Source organism: Cimex lectularius, unplaced genomic scaffold, assembly GCF_000648675.2.
Source record: "Cimex lectularius strain Harlan isolate CLEC.00 unplaced genomic scaffold, Clec_2.1 scaffold173, whole genome shotgun sequence".
Classification (NCBI taxonomy): domain Eukaryota; kingdom Metazoa; phylum Arthropoda; class Insecta; order Hemiptera; family Cimicidae; genus Cimex; species Cimex lectularius.
Window position 1 is genome coordinate 445,412 of NW_019392800.1, and position 22,876 is coordinate 468,287.

Below are 22,876 nucleotides of genomic sequence, written 5' to 3' on the forward strand. Positions count from 1 at the left end.
GACGAGATCTCAACAAAGAAGCAAGTTACAAACACCAGGCACAAACAGCAAGTGTAATCTTAACAGCTCGACGCATCGAACAATCGAGAGCCGACGTGGCTGACAGCTGTCCACCAACATCGGCTACCAATCCATCCGGTTCATCAACACAACAGCTCCAAAACGACACCGCCCCTTCTCAAGGCCCAGCCACTAAAATAATATTTGAGTTCCTCAAATCCGACTAGGCACACTATTGTTTGCTTCATAAGTAACTAAGCTCCAACTTGATGGTTCAAGCTCGTTATCTCTACGCTGCTTTACAATCCATCTTAATTTTCCATCGTCGTACCTATTAAGGCATCCACATTATTGAATGAATGAATGTATAAATGCTTGATTTACATTAATTTTACAGTTCATGAAAGCTATTAACTTACTGACTATGGCCTTAGACTCTGTCGAACTGCCATTTTATAGTTCTATTTAACATTTCTATAGTGTGTTGTGTTGGGTTGTCTGGAAAATAATGGAGGATTTTATGTTTTCTTTCAGTTAGCCCTCTATATAATGAACTTCCAAAACAAAAATGTTTATTTACCTCAGTAGCATTTCGCTACTTGGGAATAATTCAGATGACTAAGATGTAACCGCTTTATTTTCGTGTAATTACATTTGACGAGTTTACCCTCGGTCAGAAACCGTTCCAGGAACCGTCCCCAAACTGCACCGTTCAAAGGTGATTTAAAAAAATTCGAAATGGATACTTTAGCCTTGAAGACAAAAAAGGTCGTGGAAGGATTTCTTGCCTAGATGATGATGTTCTGGAGCGTTAGGCGAAGGAAATCCCAGAACAACTGTTTGAGAACTTGTAGAATATCTTTAAGCTAGCAAATCGACCGTCGCTGACCACTTTAAGGAAAGGCGAAAAAGTTCAAAAGTTGGGTTCAAAAGTTGGGTTCCTCATGCATTAAACGACCGCCAAAAAATCATCGTTATGATGTTTGCGCAACACTTCTTTGAAGGAACAGAAACGAATCTTTGCTGGATGGAACTGTTACTTATGATGAAAAGCGGCTCGACAAAGGAGAAGCAGCACCACATTTTCCAAAGCCCCCAATCCATCAAGAAAGGTGATAGTGACTCTTTCTTTGGCTTCTTTTGGGCTGATTTACTACAGCTTCTTGAATCCTGTACTAGCTGTAGTAATCCCGAGTTGGCATTGTTGAAGTCGTATTTGGTCAATCAGAAAAGGCCGATTCTGTTACACGACATGTTTTATATGTGACAACACTAAAACTGTTGGATCTTGGTTCTGAGATTCTGCCTCACCCTCCCTACCAGTTACAATTTTTCGAGACATCTGGACAACGTTTTACAACATGAAAAATTTATCGATCAAAAGTCGTTACAAAATGCGTTTACAGAATTTGTTAATAAAAAAGACTCAAAATTCTATTCAGAGGGTATAAAGAAGTTGCCATCACGTTGGAAGAAGAGTACTGAGAATGATGAAGGGTATTTTAATTAATAAATCCATTATATTTAGTGTTATATTCACCAAATGACTTCTTTCAATTACTAAATCTTTTTATATAAGGTTTTGGCTGAAATGAAAAAGTTAGTGTCACGAGCGGGATTCGAACCCATGACCTTCGGCTAAATACTTGAGAGCAGCGGCGTATTTAGCCGAAGGTCGTGGGTTCGAAACCCGCTCGTGACACTAATTTTTTCATTTCAACCAAAGATTAATTAATAAAAGTTGTTTAAGTGTTTATTTAATTGTATTTATTTTATAACCATCAACCTGCATTATTTTCCGGACCACCGAATATCTGATAGAACAAACCAGTAGCTTGGTTACACCACCCTGAGACGGGCAATCACACCTCCACCGCTGCAACTAGGTTGCAGGTGTAAATATAAAATTAAAAAACAAAACTATCTTGTTGTTTGTTTCACTAAAATTTAAAAAAAATTGAAATTCTCGGCTTTTTCGGTATATCATTTGATTGTGTTACGAAATTCGGAGGGCAACCGGTCACGCGGTTCTGCTGAACAACATACAGTTTGTGTCGTGACGGTTGATCGATTAGCCTGCAAGTCAACGACGCACTGTACAATATGTTCGGCCACGAATAATCCCGATGACACGTGGGCGGAATTTAATTTCTCTTTTTGTTTTCAGAAATTTTTTGCACCTTGTTCTACGGTGACAATGGGAGGTATGAAGGGCCGTTTGATACGGCGAGTTTAAACGATAGCCCTGGAAGTGTTTTCAAACTATGATCAGTGACGGTACATTTCCACGGGCCGATGGCGAGTCGGGTTCAATGGATTTTTCGATAATTAAAACGCGCTGAACGGACGTAAGGGGCTTTTGTGAGTGTCTCAATAAATTAAAGGCCGACAACGGAAGTATGTGGTCTCGGATAATAACTCTTTGAGCACATTTCTGTATTGATTTTACCTCGGAGTTAGTCGTTTTATGATAGGCCTTGACATGCTATGGTTTACACGCGGTTCCATTAACCCACCCCCCATCACTATAGAATTGTAGGATCGAAATCCAAAGATAATTTTGAAAGTTTATATTTTTATTAATTCAATTTGTGCTTATTTTGAAAATTGGAGGTTGAAGAACCGACAGAACTTGTACAAACAAAGCCTTATTAATCCTCTATTTTATACCGTGTAAACTTGTAAGGGGAAAATCATCACTTTAGTAAAGAACAACAAAGTTATGCCTCGCGGAAAAAATGATTTCTTATTTCCTATTATTATTTGAAGGAGATTAATAAGACAACCGAGGCGAAACCGGAAACTGGTTTTGAAATATTAATTTTGTTTTAATAACGGCCTTAAACTCCGTGTTTTATCCGTGTAGGTCAGACGGTTGGAGATAATTAATCCGTTTCTCTCCCAAAAGATCCCCAGGGCGGAGGGGAAAGCCGACTTGTTCCCGGTCTGTACATCATCATTGATGCCCCCCCCCCCCCAAGGGAAGTGATTGACGAAGTTGAGGGGTACGCTAATCTGACTCCGCTATCCAACAAAAGAAGGCATTTTTGTTTTTCTTTTGTGCAACCGACCTAACATGACTTTTATAGTAAGAATTTAGTTTTGCTCGTATTTTTTTGTACTTTACGGCTAACTAATACAAAAATGTGAACGTGTCATTTTCACCCTTCGGAGAATAAAGCGGGGAACACACCCGATGCAACGCTATGCGACGCTACCCGACGTCTGACGTTGTCTCGTTTTGGTAGTGTGTGCACATTTATACGACGTCAAGCGCACTCCAAGTACAGTCACACAGCTTGTATCACAAATCTGTATCACAATCGCAACGCCTCTTTAATGCATTTTTTGAGCAACCGTAAAGCTGGGAACACACTTACCCGATGCAACGCTACCCGACGCAAATCCAAAGTCCAATTTTACATAAGATTGTATTACCCCCGTGCACATCTACGCTAGCTACCCTACTCTACGCTATGCGATCCCCACTGTCTACATTTTCGTCGGGTAGCATCGAGTACAGTCTAAGACGAAAGAAACGAACATTCATATTTTTATTTAAACTACATGTATTATTGCCGTAATATTAATTACAACATACTTATTTTAATGTAAACCAAATGAACCCAATTCAAAAATTCATTAGTTTTTATTTACAAAAAATAATTTTAACGGTTTGGTAGAAAATTGATCAAAACACCGGAATACCATTTTTTGATATAATGAATTTAACTAACAATTTATTACACGGTTTTGTTCATAAAATTTAACTTACAATTTATTTCGTGGTTTTGCTCATTTTCGTCGAGTAGCGTCAGAACAGGACACTCGTATTTTTATTCAAACTACATGTATTATTGCCACAATATTAATTACAACAAACCTATTTTAATGTAAACCAAATTAATCGAAATCGAAAATTCATTAGTTTTTATTAAAAAACATTAATTTTAATGGTTTGGTAGAAAATCAATCAAAACACCGGAATACCATTTTTTGATGTAATGAATTTAACAAATTTATGCTTTATTTTCCTCATAAAATTTAACTAACTATTTATTACATGGTTTTGCTCAAAATAGTGCATTAAGAACAAAAGAGGCGTTGCGATTGCGATACTGATTTGTGATACACGCTGTGTGACTGTACGTGCGTACGCTTGACGTTGCATAAATGTGCACACCCTACCAAAACGAGATAAGGCATCGGGTAGCGTCGCATAGCGTTGCATCGGGTGTGTTCCCAGCTTTATGAGCACAATTCTTTCTCGGACCAATGAAGACTAACAACCAAGTGATTAATTAATAAAATTAATAGCTGATACAACTTGTAATTGTCATTTTTGGACGATTTATAGAACAACTTACAAAAGATGTGGAAGTTTATTGGCATCTATCTTCGATTGTCAACTAACGTTTCCTTAGGTTCGGAACAATATCGACGTTTGCCTTGTTTAGACACGTCTTTACACCATCGACTCTGACTATCTTCCATGCCAACCGGGGTGGAGTTTACCTCCTCACGAGCATCCTTGACATTCGATCAATCAGTGTGGGAACACAGGGCTTGTCGCGGCGGAATGTCGAAAGTCAATGAGATCCATCCTCCTTCCTAGACGGCCCGACAAGTCCCTGACGTGCCAAACGCTGAAGGCAAAACAAACAACAATTATTGTTTGTTTACTGGGGTAAGATCTCCCTAGACGCGTTAACATGGTTTATATAACAACAAACAAAAATTTTTAACATACGATTATTTTACAAACAGCTTTTTAATCAGTGTTACTGCCCAAAAAGTTTTGTTAGTGTACAAATAAAAAGACAACGAAATTCTTCTTGAACTGTGAATAATAGAAAAAATGTTTTATCTAGTTAAGAGTTTTTATAAACTAATAGAAAACGCTTCTGTGGCTTCATTGTTTGTACTTGTGTGTAAGGGCTGGCTGTTCATTATAAAGGCGACTCTGACCGCAGAAAGTGGTAATTGGTGTAGTATACTTTAAAAAATACAAAATACCTGTGATATACATATGCATGTATATGGATTAAATTTAAAGTCATAAAACATAGATGTCAAGAAATTATTGTACTGTTAACTTATTTAATTGATACATCCATAAGGCTAAGGTTTTTCAAAATGTCTAAAAATATCCATGATGTACTCGATACCTAAAAATAGACACAAAAATAGGACGAAAAAAATCAGAAGCATTAGGATGGCGAACGATTTGAGAAAAAAAAATTTTTTTTTGACTTCCCCGAAAATTCGTACTCAGGGGTTTTTCGGGGTGTGAAATGCGAATATCAACTTGATTTCTCACGCAAAAGAACAGCTTTTGTCTTTCTCTGCTACGTCGCTAAGGCACACATTATGTCTTTCATTAGTTTAACCCCAGGGGTTTTATGGGAATGACTCCCCTATTTGGAACTACTGAAAAAATCAAATTGAGAAAAAACTATTTTTCGATTTTTCCAAATATTTTTATTTGGCGAAAAACTAATATAAACTTTTTTTTCTGATTGACCAAGTTAACCGTATAGTTAGCCTTAGCACATCAGGCCCGCGATCGTGGGGTCGGTCGATTCCCGCTGTCGACTCAGGAATTTCTGAACCTGAGCCTTCTATGAAAAAACAGGACAAACCTCGTTTCTTGCCCAATTTAACTTATTTATATTGTTATCTCGGCAGCAAGGACCCATCGGAAAGAATGCATGCCATAGTATCACGAAACTTTAAAAAAAATTAAATCGGTGATCCAACGACCATAGCCCTTGTTCCCTAACCACAACACCCCAAGCGACAACGGACGTACCCAAAGATATATAAGGACGGAGAACGGAAAGGACAGTCTCTCAGTGAAGACTGCGCAAGGTCGAAGCAAGCCTGAGTAACATCAAAACCAGCGAGGGTAGTGGACCCAGTGCTGAGTCATGTATTCACCGTCTCTCACGCCAACACCGTTAGTTGTTAGTTTCTTATAATCTCTCTTCGCGAGGACATTGAAACCTTTTTCAAAACACCATCGTATTCGTCGTTATTATAAACTTTTCTTCCTAGGAACTTCAAACATGTTCTGACCCTCCTCGTCATACCGTAGATGATTGAGAAACGGCGGAGGATCGGCCCATTGTTGCTGCTACCTGATTCTTAGCATCAGAGGGCCGGATCGCGGTGGTTATATCCAGAGGTTGGGACTTCCCGGACTTAGTCGCTTCGTCCGCTTTATTAACTGGAATTAAATAAAATGGTTATTTTATTGTTTATATAACCTTACAACCTGAAATACTTGTTTCAATCATCTCTAAATGTAACATGCCTATTAGTATCCAAGTAGCCTCGTATATCCAAGAACATCTTGAACAAAGAATGCTTCACAAAGTGGAACCCAATGATACTTATGATTCAGACTGACATGAAATTTGTCAGACGAACTTTTCGTAGGCTGTTATGACTGTGAAAAACCAATTAACTCTGCATGAAGGTTTCATAAAGGTTTACTTATTCGATGAGGAATGTGAGTTTAGACGTAGACATCTATGTTCGACAACTGACAGCAGACTGACGTCGAATCCCGACGCAACACTTTTAGGAGGAAAATTCACTCACCACAACTCAATACAACACATTATTCCAACCTTTCCTAGTCATACGGGGAGGAACTGTGGGGCCTGCTAAGCCATCAAACATCCAGCTCATCCAATCCTCCAAATGAAAAGCCTTCAGACGAATTGTAGTAAGTGCCACGTCTTAACCGTTATTACACAAACCGTCTACACATTTTTCCAGCGCTGAACCTTCCATGATGCCTTAAACGATTGACCTCGTTTTCTCGTTTCTATCATCCTCACATTGATTGCCAGTTTATCAAGTGTGTGGGACTTGTTGCAGTTCTGCATATAGTGTTATTACCATATAGTGTTACCAGATGAAAACAACAAAAGACAACAAAACAACTACAGTATTTTACATGTTAAAACTGTTTGATTCTCACCCTGCCAGAACGTTGAAATTGTACATCCACGACGTTGACGCAGCTTTAAATATGTTACACCAAACAATATGATATTTTTTGTTGATTAGGAACTCCCAAGGGTTTGGCTTGTGCAACGAATCGTTGCCAGATTTGTCAAGACCGTAACGCGCACACGCTTCCTTCATCTTCTGCTTCCTATAAAACATCCGCGCCGCAATCTCCTCTTTCAGCGATTTGTCATACGATTCGAAGACTTTTTTTTCTTGTAAGACCTGAAATCAGAGAAAAGAAAAAAGATCAATTTAGTGTAGTTAGGATTCTCGACGACAAATGAAATGGCCACGGAGAGCTTTAGTGAAGTATACTTCATTTTAAATCATTAAATTCACTAATTTCGTAGTCCGCTTGACCAATTAATATATTACAATTAATTAAGGTTTTTAGTTGAGATAAAAAAGTCAACGGCACTCGATTCTCAAGAATCCAATCCGATTACACGACATTTGAAAAATGGCAAAAGGAGGGAAAATTCAAAAGGTGGGGTTGAGATGGGAAGTTAGTGTCCGAGTGGAGCGTGGTCACGATAGCTCAAGTGGTAGAGCAGCGGCGTATCTAGCCGAAGATCGTGGGTTCGAATCCCGCTCGTGCCATTGACTTTTTTTATCTCAACTAAAAACCTTAATTATTTGTAATACACAGTTTGTTAACTTATATCCAATATTATTATTTGTCTGTCCGAATGGTGTATTAGCTTTTTTAATTTATGGTTTCATATTTTTAATAGATTTATTTTTCGGGTTTAGTAAATTAAAAAAATAAATAAAAATAAATAAAGTTGGAGTGCCACAAGGCAGTGAATTAGGGACCTGTCTTTTACCTTCTCTTCACCAGTGACCTAAAAGGAGCTGTTGGATGAATTAACTGATTATTTTAGGTGTGACCTTTTTACGTGTCAGTGCTTTTACGGCTGCTTGGCTGCCTGATCTTGTGAAAATTTGTTTCGGTGTCATCACTTTGAAGATTTTCTGTACGAATACTCTGGATCAATGTGTGGTCTTGAAGAAGAACGTATTTAGTTGCTACAGCCAAGCTTTCGATCTATTTTAAGGTCATCATCAGGGCCTATGAAAAACATATTTGTACCATTCATTTCTCAATCAATAAACTATATAGTACTTATAAAAAAACCTTAAATATGTCTATAGATTGATATATTTAAGTTTTTACAGGCGACCTCAAATTTCTTTGAAGACCGACTCAGTCCCAACATTGAGCTGGGAGATCTAGTTTCAGCTTAGTATGGCCTGTTAAAAAATCATCCCGAGTACTAAGTCTTCGTTGGAAGCTTGTGCTTCATCATTGAATGAACACCGTAATCCCAACAAAACCTTAGGTAAGGTGGAGTTCTGAGCCATGAATGCTGCCTTCAACGTACGGTATAGTCGCTCTATTTTACCATTGTTTTGTGGGTGATAGGCTACAGTATGAATGAGTTTAGTCATTGAGAATTATAATTCTGAATGAAACTCCGTGACAATTTGGAGTGGGCTTCCAAATTTCGCAAACCAGCCTACAAAAAGGTTTGAGTAATGGATGCAGCTGTTTGATCTGGATTATCGATAATGTTTCGCGCCAGTTTGTTGTTACTTAGTGATCAAATAAAATTCTGAACATACAAAGAAAGAAACTCACCAAAAGTAGAAGAAAAAGAACACTTAACTATTAATAATTAAAAGTATATAACTCTAAACTATATTCACATAACCAACTAAAGTTTAATCACACAATGAAGTTTTTTAAGTTTAAAAGTCACTTTTCACTTATGTCCAAATTCGGGGATCGCCAATGTAGTTTTAGGTGATTTTAACCCCTCACTAATAATTTATACAACTAGTGTGTTGAAGTCCATTAAGGAGCTACAAGAACTGTGTAAAGTTTTTGTTTTGTTATGAACAAGTAGCAGTTTTAGTTGTCATTTTGAGTCGAGATGATTCCATGTCAATGTTTTTTCTATGTACAGCCACACACATAGTGGAATTTGATTCAGACTAACCGGTCACTGGTATCTGAGAAAACATCTACACAATATGGGTATATACAGCGATGACCCCATTTGCAGATTATGTAATGAGGAGGAGGAAACAGCCACTCATATCATCTTCGAATGCGAAGCAACAGCTCAATGGAGGTTTAACCTAACGTACGAAAAAGACTCAGGGAACCAAATTGCAGCAATAACAGTCAATGACCTGATACTTCTGAGAAGAAGGATTGAGTCTATTGACTAAACTAGGGAACTGGGAAGGTACAATAAGCCAGAAGGCTGCAGTGCCTGGGGAACACAAGCCCCGCTTCCCGGCATCCCTTCCACCATACCATACCATACCAACTGGAGTTGCGTTTGAAAGTAAACGTCACATATTGGTTTTGTTTTCATTTTTCGTTCTCCATTTACGAAACATGGTTCCATGCCTGCCATGGATGCCTGTTGAGGCCTTTATTATTTTCTATTTTTTGACGTTTTACATGATTGTTTGGTGGGTGAGTATGAGTTACTAATAATGTTATTAAAATACGAATGTATGCTGTTTATATTGTTATTATGTGCGAAATACCCCTTAAATTAAAATAATTGAAATAGAAAAAATTGCACATATTAACGTTATTAAGGACTGATTATTTGGGGGCAAATCCTTCCTCGGTCCGCACCGCCTCGAGAGCGTGTCAGATCGCATACAGTTCTGTCGTGTATACGCTGCAATGGGGGGGGGGTCAGCGACCAGAAGGTGGGCACTCCTTTCCTATACATGGCACAGGCCACACCATCGCCAGTCTTGGACACGTCTGTAAAGACTAGACCAAAACCGGCGTACTTGTTCCAAAGTTCAAAGAACTTAGTCTTATAGAGGTGTGGCGGTGTACACGACTTGGGCAAGCTCGCCAGGTCATCGCGGACGAGTACGGCAGGAAGGGTCCAGGGAGGTGTCGGTCGGTCGCCCAGCCGAAGCACAGTCCCCAGAGCCAGTCCAGCCCTCGCTAAGGCCTCGCCGAAGCGAATCCCGAGGGGTCGCGTCCGCTAGCGAAGCATGTCATAGACGGCTCTGTAAGGGCACTCAAGAATCGCCCTTGCTAGAGGATGCCACGGCTTGGCCAGATACCCGACCGCGTAACTGAGGGTGAGCTGCTCTCTCCGTAGTTCGGGAGGCAATACCCCCAGCTCACAGCACACACTGGCCAAGGGGCTGGTCCTGAACGCTCCCGAGATCGCTCTGAGACCCTGGTAGTAGAGCCTATCGAGCTTTCTCAGACGCGTTTTTCGGGCCGAGGAATAGGCCATACATCCGTAAAAGATTCTTGAACACAGCAGCGAGTTAAACATTTTTAACAGGGTTTCACTGTCCGCTCCCCACCTGAAGTGACCAATAAATTTCAGGAGTGTGAGGATTTTTCTGCTCCTGACCTCGACGGCCTCGATGTGTGGCTGCCATATCAACTTCTTATCAAATATGAGGCCAAGGAACCGTACCGTCTCCACATATCGTAGGGGCGCGCCGAGCCGTGGGGGGACAGACGATATTAAACCATGTGCAATCCTTTTGTTTTTCTTCCTTTCGTAGTACTAATTTCTGGAAATAAAAGTATCTCTATCTCTATCTATTGACGTTGGAAATGAAAATAATAGAAGTTTAAGTTTTCAAACTTGGAATACAAGTAACCATTGCGTTTTTCCCCATTACCCTTTTCAAGGTTTAATATTGTTTAATATATCCGACAAGAAATTATGCATAGAAGCCCCTTTAATACGCGCTGTTTATAAATAGGCTGTTCCCAGCTGACGCAGTTTCCATTTACGCCCTGATAAATTTACGGTCAGTCGCTCCTTCTCAATTTTGATAACTATCCTCCTACAATAACACTGTTGCTAATGAGCGACATAAATTTCTCTGTCAACGCCTGCGGTTTCGTCACTATGATTTGTTTTACCGATTAGATAATTTCGGGACAAAAATGTACATTTCAATACAAAAAAATTAATTACAAATTATAAATACATTTTAGTACAGATACAACAGTCAATATAACGACACTCAAGACACAACAAAACCGTACTCTCGTATTTTGTTGTTTATTTCAAACTATATGTATTTTTAGCGTTATATTAACTACAACAGTTATCTTAATGTAAACCAATTTAAACGAGATCAGAAATTCATGAGTTTTAATAAAAATAATTTAATTATGATGGTTTGAAAGAAAATTTAACCAAACACCGGAAAAACATGTAGTGATAGATTAAAATTAAACCAACAATTTATTACCTGATTTTGCTCTTAATAACGCGTATTAATGTATTAATGAGTAATAACGCGTCCTATGGGTAAGGGCATTAAGAATCGAACGCATCGAGAAAAAAACGAGCGGATTTGGACTATATTTTCTCACGTCCCATAAGTGTTCTATGGGTTTCATGTCGGGAGATCGTGCTGGCTAATTCATTCTGGTCATCCCTATATCCTCCAATTAATGGGTGACTGACTACTAGCTACACGCGGTCGAGCATTATCATGCATTAACACGAAGTTGTCCCCAATAAATGGAGCGTATGGGAGCACAGCTGTCAATATGCAAACAAAGATTCATTCTGTATGATATCAGTTCGGTACCGGCATGGACGTGGATTCCACTCCATACCATCACTATCTTTGAACAAGCGTTGACTCACGCATGGCACATGAATCGTTCTCCACGTCTTCTCCATACACGGTCCCGGTCATCTCATCGACACAAACCAAACCTGTGAAGGGAACTGCACCCCTTTGTTCAAGTATCCAAGCGAGTTGCTGGTTCGCGAATAGTCGCATTTTTACCCGATGCCTCTCTGGAAGTAGAGGGGGACTAGGGACGTCTACGTACTACGATATTCTAAGAAAGCCTTCTGATGACTGTTTAAGAGATCACTCTTACATTACGGACCGTTTGGAGTTGACTATATATCAAGGAAGCCGTTAAATTATGGTAAGATCACTAAAACGATCGTGTTTTGCCGTCGGTACATTGCGGTCGACCTTCTATTCGATCGAGACTTCCGGTGGTAGTCTCTGAATCGTGGTTGTTAGAGCGAGGCACACCAAGGACTTGGGGTGCGTAACGGACGTCCGTCTTTGGTCAAAGCACCTGCCATCGACTTAAAACGATGCTTTAAATTTTTTCCTTCAAATTTATTGTTTCATCAAAGAAAGCAATTTAAAATCCAATTAACGGACAGGACAAATCGGCTATGGAAAGGTTGAAAATGAACTGATTTTCTTTATTTTTAATCTAAAGAGTATAAAAGGATTAAGTAACAGTTTATATAGATAAACAAGTTATCAGCGTTATGTTAATGTTTTATGACAACTAGTAATCTTTATACATAGTTATTATGGAAAATAAAAGTGTTTGGTTTTTGTCTTTGAGTGTATTAAAACATATTTTGTTTTTTATTTTCCAAAGGTGAGCATTTTAACGGAATATGTTAACCTATGATTATTATGTAAACTGACGAATGTTTTGGTACCTGTGTTCTGATTAAATTAGATACGCTACTGCGACGCCTCCAAAAATGACAAACGTGGATTTCGAGTGGAACGACAGTATCAATAAAAAGTTTGAGAATCAGACCGTGACGAACCATCGGAAGTGTTTTGTTTGATACGACCCGAATAAATCGCCCTTTATACTCTTTTACCTATAGGCCCTGTATAATTATTCAAACGGTAAGAAATATATCGAAGGCTACTGCAAAGTACATGTGTTTTGTACTTATACAAGTTAAGTAAGTAAAGTAAAGAGAAGTTGTTCTATTTACGACCTTGTGTACCATGACTAATATTGGCCCATTGTCCAATCCCCATTACTGTTTCGAGCACTTTTTTAAGCTTAAGGCTTTTTATTAGGTCATAAAAATTTGTTAAGAGTTCCCGAATCCTCCTGGTAATATCAATTGTTTCGGCTGCTCTTATTATATATACGATTGTGGAGTCTGCAGTAGACTTAGTATAATTCTAGTCCTAACATGTCCTAGGTTTAGCAGTTCTGCCGTTAGTTTCTGCGAAGATACTTCTTTTTCCTTTTGTCATTAATTCCTTCTGCGAGAGCTTCTACTACAACCCACAACGTCCACCGTTAAGCCGGGCACACACTTGCCCGATGCAACACTATTTGACGCTACCCGACGCTTGTCTCGTTTTGGTAGTGTGTGCACATTTATTCGACCTCAAGCGCACTCCACGTCCAGTCGCACAACTTGTATCACAAATCAGTATCACAATCACAACACCTCTTTTGTTCTTAATTCACTATTTTGAGCAACGGTAAAACTGGGAACACACTTACCCGATGCAACGACATGCGACGCTACCCGACACAAATCCAAAGTCCAATTTTTCATAAGACTGTATTACCCGTGCACATCTGCCCGATGCTATGCCACGCTAACCTACTCTACGCTCTGCGATCCCCACTGACGGATTTTCGTCGGGTTGCATCGAGCACAGTCGAAGACAAAAGAACTGTACACTCACTCATATTTTTATTCAAACTACATGTATTATTGTCGTTATATTAATTACAACATACTTATTTTATGTAAACCAAATTAACCGAGATCGAAAATGCATTATTTTTTATTAAAAAACATTAAGTTTAATGATTTGGTAGAAAATCAAACAAAACACCGGAATACCATTTTTTGATGTAATCAATTTAACTAATTTATTACACGGTTTTGCTCATAAAATTTAACTAACAATTTATTTCATGGTTTTGCTCATAAAATTTAACTAACAATGTATTTCATGGTTTTGCTCATAAAATTTAACTAACAATTTATTTCATGGTTTTGCTCATAAAATTACACCATTACCACCATCAAAAATTCATGAGTTTTTATAAAAAATATTTAATTATGGTGGTTAGGAAGAAAATTTATAAACATCGGAATAACTTTATTTAAAACAATTAAGTTTAACAAACAATTTATTACATGGCTGTGCTCATAAAATTTAACTAACAATTTATTACATGGTTTTGTTCTTAATAGTGTGTTAATAGTGCATTAAGAACAAAAGAGGCGTTGCGATTGCGATACTGATTTGTGATACACGCTGTGTGACTGTACGTGCGTACGCTTGACGTTGCATAAATGTGCACACCCTACCAAAACGAGATAAGGCATCGGGTAGCATCGGGTAGCGTCGCATAGCGTTGCATCGGGTGTGTTCCCAGCTTTATGAGCACAATTCTATCTCGGACCAATGAAGATTAAAAACCAAGTGATTAATTAATAAAATTAATAGCTGATACAACTTGTAATTGTCAATTTTTGACGATTTATAGAATTCCGGTGTTTTGATCGATTTTCTACCAAACCATTAAAATTAATTTTTTAAAATAAAAACTAATGAATTTTTGAACTCGGTTAATTTGGTTTATATTAAAATAATTATGTTGTAATTTATATTATGGCAATAATACATGTAGTTTGAATAAAACTGTGAGTGTTCGTTTCTTTTGTCTTCGACTCTAGTCGATGCGACCCGACGAAAATCTGGACAGTGGGGATCGCGAGCGTAGAGTAGGGTAGCTAGCGTTGCGTGGCATCGGGCAGATGTGCACGGGGGTAATACAACCTTATGGAAAATTGGACTTAGGATTTGAGTCGGGTAGCATCGGGCAGCGTCGCGTTAAATTTATACATTTATACAGGCATATATAAATAAGGACTGTCAATTGAAGCTTTAAGCCGTTGTTTCCTTTTAATCTTTTGTAACCCCTCGGGCATACCCGTTCCCTAACAGCACTTCATCGTATCTGTCATTTTCTCGCATCCCAAGGAAAATACACTTTATTCTGTCCCACGTTGACGGCGAATAAATTGAAACATCGTCTTTCTTTACATTATCATAACAACTGGCGGAAAATTTATTTTTAATTGAAGCTCAGTTCTGCTGCTCTTTTCTTTTAAGAGTTCGGTTTCATTTATTCAAATTCTGCTGGTCTGAGTAGGAAATAAAATTGGACGCCAATCATAAATTCGCGCGATGAATGCCATTAGTTTAATCTAATTTAATTTCGACTCAGTTCATTAATTAATACCTCAACGGGCTATATGAAATGCATTCGTTGTTGTAGTTAATCGAGTTTTCCTGTTTCTAAATTATAATTTCCTGTTTATTTTGTTTTAAACTCTTTCGTTTATTGAGTGTTTCTATTTTCCTGGATTAATAATCAATCAATGATGGATTAATTCTATGAATCAAGCCTCGTATTTCGCCAGTGGATTCAGGTGAACCGGTCTCATCGACTGTATTCTTTCATCCTTGACGCTGGCACGTACAATTTCGCTGATTGTTTCCGTCTCTAAGATTTCTGCTTTTTATCGTATTTAGTGAAAGTGACTCGCTAGGTTAATTGCTTTGTGATGTGGGATAGAATTGATCCGCCAGAGATAGGATGTTCTATCTCACCCGAGCTCAGATTACCTAATGTTATTAAGGTCGATAAAAGTTATTTCTAATGTTATTAAGGTCGATAAAAGTTATTTAAGGTTAAAAGGCTGATTGAAGAAACAAAAACCCGTACTGTTTGAGACAATGAAATTGCCTGCGAAATGAAATCAAATAATGAAAAATTACTGATTGTTCTAAAAATAAAACATCCTGTTCTGCCTGGTTTTACATGTCAGATGCGTTTCGGTCTTTTTTCTAGTATAGTGGTTGGACTGTGTGTTATTTTGTCAGAAAAGTCCTCTTTATACGTTTGTCGTCAAACCAGGATGATCTCAGACGATCAGGATAACTATTCATCTCCTCGTATATATACCATTATAAAGCCGTACTTGTCATTAAGACCAAAATATATATTTCCTAAAAACAAAACAAGACTGCAAAAAAGCAAAAAAAAAAAAAAACAAGATAGTCGTGGTGGGTCGGAGAACGCATGTTGAACCGGCACTGATCGGGCGGGGTCTCCTATATTACTTTGCGCCATCTTCAGTGAGGAACTGTCAGTTGGCAGTTGAGATGGCATAAAGCCGAAACGAATTTTACCTATGATGGAATTCCACTGCAAAAATCTTGAATTTGAGTTAACCCCAAATAGCCCACGAGTGTAGACGAACCCAGTGCCAGTTCAAGAGTCTTAAGATATTGCATAGCAGCTGGCACCAAGCACTCCGTTGTATATTTCAGTCTCTTCAGACCATGGTCTGCCTATACTCGCGGGATTGATCCATCATAACCGTTTAAAGTTATCGCATCTTCAGTGGTGTGTCTTTTTTGTGACAAAACTACCAAGAAACACAAGCCCAAGACACAGGATGTGATAAGACGAAAAATATTCGTATTTTCATAGTTTGTTTTCCTGCTTTTTTGTCTGGCAGACGTGTTTTGGCAATTTCGCCATCGTCAGCTGTTTTTAAAAAGGAATCGCCCTACCAAACAATTGTTTTATTCCTGGCCTTCGTGTATGTTATTATAATTTAACCAGTGAATATAGGTAAATGCCTAAACATGCGGTAGCTCTTTTCAGGCAGACCACGAGGAACCAAAATACGTCTTCACATACTATTTACTTATAAAAGACCCGTCTGACTGAATAACACACAGACCAACCACTGAACATGGTGAAATACAGAAATTCCGGTCATACCAAAACAGCAAGGATTGGCAGACAAAATAGTCGGAAAGGACCAAGCTACAGGGAACGTGTTGAGCCCAGCAACTGAACTCTAGGCTAAAATATTCAAATGTCCTATAACTGCTGGGAATGTAGTGAATGAAGGCGTACTTATTTTTAGTAAGACCACAGCTTTTTTCAGAATATTCAGAAGATTAATAAAGAATCTTTTGAAGTACGGATTTATTAGTAAATTCTTTCAGTGGGTAAGGGCTAATCTGATATAACCGTGCTTTCTTCACATGACGTCATACAATTTCTGGCAATCACATCTGGGGAATTGTTTCTACATACAGATGAATGGAGTGTAGTTATAGGCTTATGGCCCTGTTAAAAAATATACCTAAATCTCAAATTCAAAAATCTATGGAATTTTCAAGCCACATATATAGCTGTACAACTATATAATAGCCTACCAAGTACAAGGTTTAAGTTTGTTCCTTTACGATCATGGTCTGTCTGTCTTCGCTCGCTGTTGGTCTGTCAGCAGTGTTTACGCTTCTCACAATCTTCACTGCTGAGCCTGTATTTTCTTGGTAATCATGTCACAAATAAATACCCTGACATACCACAGAATATGGCGAGAAGCATTATCGTAGTATGGCAGTTTCCTTTCATCCTGGTTCGCCATCATCAGCCGTTTTCAAAAAGGAATCGCTCTACCAAATAACACACAAGTCAACCACTGAGTATGGGTGGTTTGTTCATACCCATGAGACAAACGGGGTGTAGTTAGAGGCTCCAGGTTGTCTTAAAAAAACAACTAAAACTCCAATTCAGACATCCAGGCAATCCTTCAGTTTTATGTGTAGCGATATAACTGTACAGTAGCCTACCTGACACTCATGAAATTATAGTTTGGTCTTATACTTTCCTGGCCTGTCTACCCTCGCTGTTTTGTCTGTCAAACACGTTTTGGCCTCTCGCCATCTTCAATGGCGGGTGTGTGTGCTGTTTCGTTATTCTTTTTATTGTGAGAAGAGCTGAGACGATCAAACGAAAGGGTGATCACCTTGCAGACATATTTCAATTTACTTAAGAACATTCGTTTATCAAGTGTGTTACGCAACATGTTTACCAAAGTGAGGTATTGCGTATGAACTATCCCTATTCTCAAGATATTTTTGGATGTAATATTGACTTTTATTTTTAATTCACTATTTCCAGCCTAACCTTAGGGAACAGGAAAAATTGGCAACATTTTGCGTGTTGTGGCTTGTAAGGTTTGGCCTTTTTACCCTGAGAGCATATTCAGGGAACGTGATATTGGATTATCATTATCCGTACACAGGGATGGAACAGATGGGGGTTTTCCAAGTTGCCTAATTTATTTAAATCTTCTGGACATCGCCACTGTTTACCCGGGGCATGAAACGGGACTTTCATCAAACACCATGTTTGTGGCGTGCGCAGGCCTTATTATGGTATCTAGCTAGCATGATTTTGGTCGGAATAATCTGTCTTCCTTCAAAAGAGCGGAAAGTTTTGATCCAGTCTCAATCACCTACTGAGTACAACCAGTAGATTTTTAAGCTGAATAAATGTTTTTGTTCTACGGATTTATTATGTTTCACCCGGGACCGGTTTGGGGGATTGACGGTTTTAAAGGGTGGGTCGTGAATGGAAGAGGGAGAAGTACTTACGTTACCGAGAAAACATTAAAATCCACAAAATTTATACGCTTGTGAAGAACATCGCCACATTAACCTCAACGTTATCAGCGCTGGCGGCTTCTCAAAAATTTTATTACAGCTTAAAACTTATAAACTTGAAACAATGAATTATTTTTATTTATGATGATTATATTGCTTGTCGGAGGCATGTACTCATTGTAGTACTTACTACCCTTCGTTATACTTTAATTATATAAAATAGCACTTTAGTAATTTTTGCCGTTTTACATGACAGTTGGACGAATATTGTAAAGTGTCTCAGAGGGAACTTTGTATAGGTGGAAGATCCTTGTGAGGGATCCCCTTTCAATCCCACTAATTGGTTAGCGGAATCTTATTTGAGCGAAGCCCACAGAGATGGTTAATGCGCCTTTAGTTTTCTCTATGGTCGCTGCCGGACGGCATTGTGGTACAAAATTCACTTTGCATCCTCTATCCGAAGGTACTACCTTATTAACATATCATCAACATGTTCTTTATTCCACTTTTATTAAATGGTTCATAGTAGATCAAAGATTTATGTCAGGGTGTCGGTAGCCACAACGGTTACGGCGACACGGCGACTCATCACTGTAAGGTATAAAGGACGGGGGTTCGAATTCAGCTGTGTTGAACATACTAACAAATGGTTTTTTTTTCAGAAACATTTCCGATTGTCCATATAATAAGATTTATACTTTCTAGAAGTAGTTGGTTTTCTCTATAAGGATGGGACATCGACATTCAAGACATCAAAAATTAATCAAAATGGATATTTCCAAATTTTTCACTCACGTCTACTCACGATCGAAAATTTGAACATCAAATGAACATGAGAGAAGAGAGAGGAGAGTAGAGAGAGAGAGAGAGAGAGAGAGAGAGAGAGAGAGAGAGAGAGAGAGAGAGAGAGAGAGAGAGAGTGATTAAGGGGCAAGGAGGTCCAGAGACCATCGTTGATTAAGGCGGCGTGGCGGGTTCTCGGGATGGTAATGTGAAGGGAAGGCTCAAGCAGTAGGTTCAAGTTGAATCGAGAGGTAGGTGTGAAACTTTTGGAATCGGGAACGTTTGAGTTCGTTTACAAAAGTAAGGTTTAAGTCGTTGTGAGAGTGTATATGATGTAACGTTAAAACGTACCACTGAATTTTACAAATTTTATTCCGCAAAGAACACAACTGGACTTCTTTCAATCGACTAACAAGTCAAAACTTTTAAAATTGGCCAAAAATCGTAGCACCAGTGCCTATTAAATGGCGTTGGTTTCACGTTGCGTAGAATGTAATTGCCTACAGCGTCTGTTTCGAAGTGTTCACACTGAAAAAAAGTTTTAAAAAAGTGTTGGTTTTTCTCGTAAAAAGTGGTAATTATATAAAAAAATCATATCTCGGCACCGGATTAAAATAAAAACGTGCTGTTGGTCTCATTCTACTTACAAGTTGATGTTCGAATAGGTTTTTTTTGGATACGAATTTTGAGACATTAACCATTTGGGAGTAATTTTTGAAAAAAAGCTTAAAAAACACGGGTTTTAGAGTTTTTTGCGTTTTCTCACAAAAGGCTTCATTTGAGGATCTATGTTTATAGGAACTTTTTTTCCGCATGAAATTTCCTATAAATCCTTAACCTGTATAACGACATTAGATCATATAGGCAGTTCGACCCCCCCCCTCCGGTCAAACATCTACATACATTGTTTTGGTACCATCTCCGTTTTCTTGAAGTTTCTTGTCTTCCAGAGTCATATCTCCTGTAATTTAAACTTCTCAGACCATCTCTGTTCATCCTATTTCAAACTTTGCCCAACCACGAATGTTCACGCGTCGATTTGTTTTCAGCGCTACGCTTTGAAAATAAGCAGCAAGTTTGTTTACAAATAGAGTAATAAGTATGCGAAGGAGGGTCCCAAAACTTTGCCATTTCCAAACCGACACCATGTACTACAAGTAGAAAGATGTTTTCTTCCGAATTTTATTGTGTTCTTGCAGGATGTAATGAATATCATTTCTATTTTGACGTATTTTAATTTATAAAAGCCACCAATTTTCGTTACACATCGTAGTATTCTCATATTTTGTCCAAAATATCAAAGAAATAAAGTTAACAGTCATCGGAAAGTTTATTTGTTAAAAGTGATATGGCCGAGCTATTTTCAAGCCCGTGCCAATGTAAATGCCCTCCATTAAAAACACCACCGTAAAATTTGCATTACAATGCTGAAGATTTTATAACCAAGATTGAACCCCCCCGTCCTCAAGGATGTCCCCGCAAGACAAATTCCTTTTCTCGGCCGTCCTCATTCTTATATTTTATTTTGTTTTTGAAAGAACAGGGTTTCTTATTTTCGGCTAGCTTTTATACAATATACACTTATAGACACAATACGGGAAAATTTTGACTTTGACGGTCTGTTGTTTTTTCAAAACTTAAGAGAACTTTCGGCAAAACGAAGTGTTAAGTCATTAGGCCTGAAAGTAAATTGAAATTAGACTTAACCAGTGAGAATTATCTAATCTGGTGGTGTTGACACCCCGGGGTTATACTTAGGTCCTTCCTGCCCCGAGGCTACCGGCTGGCTAAAGGCACCTCTGAAGTACGTTTATCAAAATTCACATTTATTTGACCTCCCAGTTTTATATTACTTCAAATTGTTTTCGTTATTATCCGTAACATCATAGAATCCACTTTAATAGGTTTACAAAACTTATAAATAAAAAACAAGCAAAAAATGTGAAATTTTTTACTAAAAACCTATTTTAGAATTCAAAGTTTTAGCATGACCCAAAACCAGTTTGGAAATGGAAGCCTTTTCCATTCTCTCTTTTCTCTCCCTCCTTCCACTGATCGTGTTTAATTTAAGTTTGTTTTATTACTCTCATACCACTTTAAACTGTCTTAAAATGCACAAATAATTTTAATACCTTTCTGGAGCCGAGAAATAGAACCACAATGTTTAGCAAAAAACCAAGGTTTTTGTTTTCACTTTGTGTCATTTTTCTTATGGAAGTTAAGTTCATTTGAATTAAACACATGTTCGTTGTTAAATTTTACGACTACTGAATAAACACCTTTTTTGTATAAAAGTCCTTATTTTTGCCTATAGCAAAAAAAAAAAAAAATGTTTTGACATTTCACCACGACTAGGTTCAAAACAATTGTTCCTCCTATTTTGGATTTTTACGCAGTTTTTGGATTATTTCGTCACTTTTTTCTTTTAAATTAATCTGAAATACCGCCATCGGTTTTCCAAAAAGAAAAGGATCTGGAAATGTAGAGAGTTCTTTCTATCCAGTTCTAGGTCGTCGAGATATTTTTATTATTTACCTTCCTACTATAGTCTGGGTACATAGAATTTCTTTTTACACACATTATGAGCACGTACTATTTTTCTTTGTTGACTATTATAATTTTAAATTAACCTTTATAAAGAATAACTGTGGCATTAATCAGCTTTTATTTTACTCACCAAGCTTGTTTGAAAAAAATCCCATCTATCTTAATGATGTAGTTTAATTACAAAAAGTGATTTTTTGGTTCAAAACAGTTTAAGCCACCAGCTAGAATTTGAGCACCACCCGACGCAAGTCCACCTTTTCCTGAATACATACCGTGCACAAACTATACAACTAATCTTGTGTGCGGGGAATATTCAATCGTTCCTCGGCTCTCTCATACTATGCAATCACGCTGATAAATACTTTCGATTACACGAAACGTTTAACTCAAGTACAATTCTCAAATCGCCAATCCACTCTCTATATGGAACAAAGGAATAACAGCAGTAATTTACGTCTAGCAACGTATGGCCTATTCTGAGTCGCCTGAAATCAGTACTTTGTGAAGATTCGCTTAAAATCCATTCTTATTTTCCAAAATTAGTCAACATATACAACATACACCTATTACCCAAAATCCAAAATGCGCCATAGTGCGAAGTAAAATACTTAATATACTCAATTAAGATAAATTACTTAATATCCTAGGATTTATAATTGATGATAATATGTTAACAAATATGGTTTTTCTCACCTGAAAAATTTAACAAATAGTGTTCCAATAAATAGCATTGATTTTTCCCTGCATCCCACATTCGAATAACACTGAGAGGAAGACTGTGGACAACACTCATTTCGGGAAGCGAGTTGTTTCATGAGGTCGCGCAATAGTTTGTTGTAGTGCGAAGTAAAATGTACAATAATATATGATAGTATATTAACAAATGTGGTGATTCTCACATAAAAAAACTTAACAAAAATTGTATTAATAAATAACATTTTATTCCTCCATATCATATTTGGCTATCGAGTAGCACTGTGGGAAATACTGATTTCCTTATATAGATAGCAATTTTTTTATATAATTTATTGGTCACCTTATTGAGTAGTATCACAATAAAAGTAGAAAAGGCTCTTTCCAAAACAGCCAAAAGAACAGCGAGAACCAATTTGATCATGAGCAATCGTCGACCATCAGACTACACGAAATTATTTTTATTTAATCCAAAACCTTTTCCTCAAAAAATTTGGACTGTTTGAACTAT

The 22,876-nt window shown here is 37.8% G+C and overlaps 1 protein-coding gene across 3 annotated transcripts in view; it reads right to left on the reverse strand.

The window, feature by feature from the left end:
* LOC106666671 (carbohydrate sulfotransferase 11) overlaps nt 1-22,876 on the reverse strand; it is a 98,910-nt gene that overhangs the window by 8,099 nt on the left and 67,935 nt on the right. Inside the window, exons 1-2 of one of the 3 annotated variants that reach the window (XM_014394022.2) lie at nt 7,915-8,068; nt 6,992-7,245 (exon numbers count right to left, since the gene is read on the reverse strand). In XM_014394022.2, coding sequence (XP_014249508.1) covers nt 6,992-7,245; nt 7,915-7,983 — 323 coding nt within the window. In that variant the 5' untranslated portion in view covers nt 7,984-8,068. Of the gene's footprint in view, nt 1-6,991; nt 7,246-7,850; nt 8,069-22,876 lie in introns of those variants that run through there. The other 2 variants (XM_014394023.2, XM_014394020.2) reach the window with 2 other exon arrangements.